Source organism: Macrosteles quadrilineatus, unplaced genomic scaffold (genome assembly GCF_028750875.1).
Source record: "Macrosteles quadrilineatus isolate MER2022 unplaced genomic scaffold, UCM_ALF_1.0 Scaffold_847__1_contigs__length_28896, whole genome shotgun sequence".
NCBI classification, from domain to species: domain Eukaryota; kingdom Metazoa; phylum Arthropoda; class Insecta; order Hemiptera; family Cicadellidae; genus Macrosteles; species Macrosteles quadrilineatus.
In genome coordinates this window covers 22,905-28,729 of record NW_026543440.1, presented here as the reverse complement: position 1 = coordinate 28,729, position 5,825 = coordinate 22,905, and the positions used below count along the sequence as shown (strand labels likewise).

The following is a 5,825-nucleotide window of genomic DNA, read 5'->3' as shown; positions in this document are numbered from 1 at the left end:
ATAATCTAAATCTAAGTTTTATAGGCTAATCAAGACGATTAAATTAGGGATTAATTTAAAAGTATATAATTAATAGATGGATTAATACGCAAAAAATCATAAAACCCAAACTCAGTGTGGGTAATTTTACAGCTATTCTAAAGTTATGAAAATGTCACATAATTTCCTCCTCTTTTATCCCTGATGATGGTTGCCGTTTCACATATTTCACGTGTCCGCCTGAGGACTGAGGATGTGTTACACAACATTGACTTTATTTAAACACTCTCGGTTCTCTGACAGACCATCAGTTGCATACAACAGTTATACGATGAACACTGTTCTGGTGAGTTACCTAATGAAGGAAATTGACTTAGTTATAATTGGCCCAGTAGGATTTTTTACAATGCATTGAAGAATTGTTTTTTTAAGACCCCTCGATTTACTTCACAAGTCATGGTGTAATTAATTTATAAATGAACATTGATGTAATACATTGGAGATATATATTTGACCTCTATTTTATTTTTATTTGTAAGTGCTATGCATGTATATAAAAATTGTCATATTGATTCTTATATTTCTTACTAGCAGAGTACCCATCATTTGTACGGAGTTGCCATATCAATATAAAATGCTTATTGCAGTTATCGGAGAGGACACGGTTTATGAAAATTCGGTTCTTTTAATTTATACGGTATGCTATAGTATATCACATCTACCATAGCCTAATGTTCTGCCACTGCACCACCACCGATAAAAGTATAGTTCTAATTGTACACCACGGCTTTCATCAGTTAGTTGTCATAAATGCAAAAAAATAATAGTGCTGTTGGTAAACCTTATAACTTTATAATGCTATTTAATATCATAGAAATAACTTGTGCAGTTGAAACAGCCGACACAATTCTTTAATTCCTTTTAAGTATGAATACTCATAAGGTTAACATGGGAAACTCCAGAACCACTGGGGCGGTGCCCGAAAGGAGTTTTGGGATAAGACATATTATATGTTAATCAGAAATTTGAGCTATCATCATACCAATAAATTCCAACCCGGTCGATTTATATTTTTCACGTTTACTTGTCACAATCATTCACATATTGCATATATATACATCCAAAATTTGTCACCTATAATTTTAATAGGACAACTATATTTTTCGTCCACCTTACTCCTTGTTCAAACACAACCTATTTGCATATATTACATAACTAACCGAGATCGATGTCACTGCATTTTGCTCTTATATCGTGTACTAACATGCAATAAATAACACAATTATATACTCTTGTTTATATTATTTCAGTAAATGAATGTAATCCTATTCCTATTTTACATACAGTAATCTTGTCACTAAAATAGTTAGTATACAATTATAATTATTATTGCAGAGTTTGATGCTTGTTGCTGCCTTGTACGCCCAGAGTGTGTACTGCAGCTACTACCACGGTCCCACCGCCAAGCCTGTCGTCCTCCACAACGGCTACCTGGCAGACACTCATGAGGTAGCAGCAGCCAAGAACGCTCATCTCGCCGCTCTAGCCAAGGAATCTCACTACGGAGGAGACTACGTATACGGTCACGGCCAGGAATACAGTGGTTCTTACAGGTATGACGGCCATCATGGAGACATAAGGTACCACGGACCTACCGCCATCCCACACGTCCTGCATGACGGACACATTGCAGACACTCACGAGGTGGCTGCTGCTAAGGCTGAGCATTTCGCCGCTGTAGCCAAGGCCAAGGCTCATGGAGGCTACGGTGACTACTACAGTGGCAGATACGCCTCAGACTACGGCACCGACCATGGACACTCCCATCATGTGGTGTCTTACCACGGACCCCTCGCCAAGCCCGTGGTGCTCATGTCTGGATACCTGGCAGACACTCACGAGGTCGCTGCCGCCAGGGAACATCATCTGCAGACTTTTTATCGAGTTGAACCAAAGTATTACAAAAACTACTAATTGCTTTCATGTTTTAGTAATAATGTAATGTGACTGTGATAAATAATAATGTTCTGTATCTCTTGACATCGTCTTTTTTAAAGTAATATCCATCGGAAGAAAATGTTCGATTGTTTATTTCCATGGTGATCCACACGATTAGTGTTAACACTTTTGAATCAAGCATAATACTTTCGAGGTTTGGCTTTTATCCTTTAGCAAAGAACCAGTCAGTGTATTAAGTGGTTGATATATTAAGGTTAAAATTTCCCAAATAAACTTTGATTTGGCTTTTACATTGTTCGAGATATAGTCTTTGATGGCTTGCACATCTTATATATTAAAAAAATTTGGTTTTTCTTTTCCGAGTTCGTTTGGCTCTTCTACCCGACCGATTTTCATGATTGAGGTCTCAAATTGAAGGTATGCACGCTCAGATTTGCCATCAAGCATCGGCATATATTTATCTATAATCCTACTCGGCTTATACGTAAAAGAAATTTGCTCCCCATGTTATTCTTATGGGAGTTAAATTTGGTTTATCTTTGCCGAGTTCGATTGGCTCTTCTACCCGACCGATTTTCATGATTGAGGTCTCAAATTGAAGGTATGCACGCACAGATTTGCCATCAAGCATCGGGATATATTTATCTATAATCCTACTCGGCTTATAAGTAAAAGAAATTTGCTCCCCATGTTATTCTTATGGGAGTTAAATTTGGTTTATCTTTGCCGAGTTCGATTGGCTCTTCTACCCGACCGATTTTCATGATTGAGGTCTCAAATTGAAGGTATGCACGCACAGATTTGCCATCAAGCATCGGGATATATTTATCTATAATCCTACTCGGCTTATAAGTAAAAGAAATTTGCTCCCCATGTTATTCTTATGGGAGTTAAATTTGGTTTATCTTTGCCGAGTTCGTTTGGCTCTTCTACCCGACCGATTTTCATGATTGAGGTCTCAAATTGAAGTTATGCACGCACAGATTTGCCATCAAGCATCGGCATAAATGTATCTATAATCCCACGCGGATTATACGTAAACGAAATTTGTTCCCCATGTATTTCTGATGGGAGTTAAATTTGGGGTTTCTTTGCCGAGTTCGTTTGGCTCTTCTACTCGACCGATTTTCATGATTGAGGTCTCGAATTGAAGGTATGCACGTACAGATTTGCCATCAAGCATCGGCATCAATGTATCTATAATTCCACGCTATTTCTACGTAAACGAAATTTGCTCCCCATGTATTTCTTATGGGAGTTAAATTTTGTTTCTCTTTGCCGAGTTCGTTTGGCTCATCTACCCGACCGATTTTCATGATTGAGGTCTCGAATTGAAGGTATGCACGCACAGATTTTCCATCAAGCATCGGCAAATATTTATCTATAACCCCACTTGGTTTATTCGTAAAAAAAATTTCCTCTCCATGTATTTCTTATAGAAGTTAAATTTTGTTTCTCTTTTCCGAGTTCGTTTGGCTCTTCTAACCGACCGATTTTCAAGATTGAGGTCTCAAATTGAGGGTATGTACGCACAGATGTCCCATCAAGCATTGGAATATATGTAGCTACAGTCCAAACCCGGATTGTACGTAAAATAAATTTGCTCTATTGGTAGTTAAATTTAGTTTTTCATTTCCCAGTTCGTTTGGCTCTTCTACTCGACCAATTTTCATGGTTGAATTTTCAAATTGCATGTCCAGATTTTGTTATGCATGTCCAGATTTCACAACAAGCATCGGTTTAAGATACAATATACAAAATACAAAAAAAAATACAAGGTTAAACCCGTCGAAATCAACAGGTACTGTTGAGGTAATTCTATTTTGGAACCATTTGGTTTGTTTGTGATTCAGCACTATGCCAATCTTAATAATCATAATTAATTACACAAATGATGCCGGAATTTTACCGAAGGTTCTTATATGAAAATAAATAGGATAACGTAATTAGAATTGAGTATAGATATCAACTTTCGTTTTTTCGTTTCTTTTAGTTTTTTGTTTTGTTTTTGTCTAAATAATCTACTTTTATTTGGGCTATCGGTATAATATCGGGCTATACTTTTATTCGGGCGGAGGGTATGTTGAGTTGAGCTGACTCTGAACTTTAGTTTCAAAACATTTTCCAATATCTTATCTTAGAAAAAATTTGTGATTCCTTCAAAAAATATTTACATCTGTCTTTCGAACATATGATTGAATCTATATATTTAATACGCGACATGAAACTTTGTGAACAATAAGGCTTTTTTGTTTTAAGATTTCACCACACATACTATATACCAAAATCTTCGTCTAGGTGTGTAGATGTGCAAACTGGCTTTAGATTTTCGAAATATATCTGTTTAAGGGTCGTGGGCTGCCCTCAAAGTTCCTTCCATAAGGATAACATTGTGATTGATTTGAATGTTATTATATTCTAAAACAGATGTCAATACATTAGTAAAAAAAATCCCAGCTGTTTCGTTTGGTTTTTAAATGTAAACAGTTTGCATGTTTTTAAAATAATTAGCAACCCGGCAAAGAAATGTTACCTATAGGACACGACGGGAGAAAATTTTTACATTTCATTTTCGTTTTAACATAACAAGGACCCGACGACAAAGAAATATTGCTGGTCGGACACTAGCCCTGGGTCGGACACTGCAAGTCAACATACGGCAAGCAATGAAGCACGTAAGGAGCCCAGACGAGGAGCTGGAACAGTTAGTGGCAACGTGTACTTACAAAATTACACTGACAAATACAAGAATTCAGCAGCATTCACTCGCTAGATGGCATGAAAATGTCAGAAATGTGGTACGCTACATTTTAAAGAAGAACAACGAGTACGAGACGAAGGGTTTACATCCTGCATAAAGGAAAAGTGAATCTACCTACCACCATACCGAGAAATCTATTATATCCAGAGCCTACTTAATGGAGCAAATCATTTGAGCAGAAACTACAAAGAGAACATTAGATCGTACAACTCTGCGCTCGCAATGGTCAGCACTCGAGCTAAAATTGAAGAACATAATGGTGGAGGGCCTTTTATGTATAAGGTGCACGACACAATTTAGCCTCAATTGTCACCTTTCAACCGTCAGATGGGAGCATCCCACATATCCAAATTTATATCTACGACGTCGAAACCGCTGTTCAAGAAAGAATGCTAAACAAAGCTAATGGCTCTTGCAGCACTGAAATCATACACATTTTGACTCAACATTTGGTTGATATTAATCCATACGCGCAAGTTTTCAGCATGATGAACTCCGTCCTACAAAATACTGCTACTGAACAGCAAAAAGAACTCAGAATGTGTATAGCCAACGATCGAGCTCAAGACCAACGTCGATACAATGGCAACTTCTAACAACGTTGCTATAATATCCTAATTTATTATTCGTGCGAATTCGCACGGGTTCAACTAGTATACTTATAAAAGGCAAAGCCCTCACTGACTCACTGACACACTCATCACTAATTCTCCCACTTCCCATTTACCTAGGAGGCTGAAATTTGGTACATTGATTCTTTAGGCATTAAATAGGAAAACTAAGTTGTTTTTATTCTGATCGGACTCTCGGGCTCCGCCCCAGTGGCTCTGGAGTTTCCCATGTTAGCCTTATGATTTTTCATATTTAAAAGGAATTAATGAATCTTAACAGCTGTTTCAATCAAACAAGTTGGTTCTGTTCTATGATGTTCAATTGCATTAAAGTTACAATGATTACCAACAGGGTGCAGCACTATTATTTATTTTAATTAATGACAACAGCTAATTTGCAACCAAAAGGTGAGTGAGCGTAGCGAACGAACTTCAACCTGGAGACGAGTTAGCGTAGCGAACGAGCTAACCTGAAGGCAAGTGAGCGCAGCGAACGAGCTCCAACCTAAAGGTGA

The 5,825-nt window shown here is 37.5% G+C and overlaps 1 protein-coding gene across 1 annotated transcript; it reads left to right on the top strand.

Annotated features, from left to right (window-relative positions):
* Positions 1 to 301: 301 nt before the first annotated feature.
* On the top strand, positions 302 to 2,019 carry LOC128982638 (cuticle protein 5-like). The gene is made up of 2 exons (XM_054401587.1): positions 302 to 325; positions 1,375 to 2,019. Exons 1-2 carry the CDS (start codon positions 311 to 313, stop codon positions 1,951 to 1,953), a joined length of 594 nt encoding a protein of 197 aa, XP_054257562.1. The 5' UTR covers positions 302 to 310; the 3' UTR covers positions 1,954 to 2,019.
* Positions 2,020 to 5,825: the final 3,806 nt, after the last annotated feature.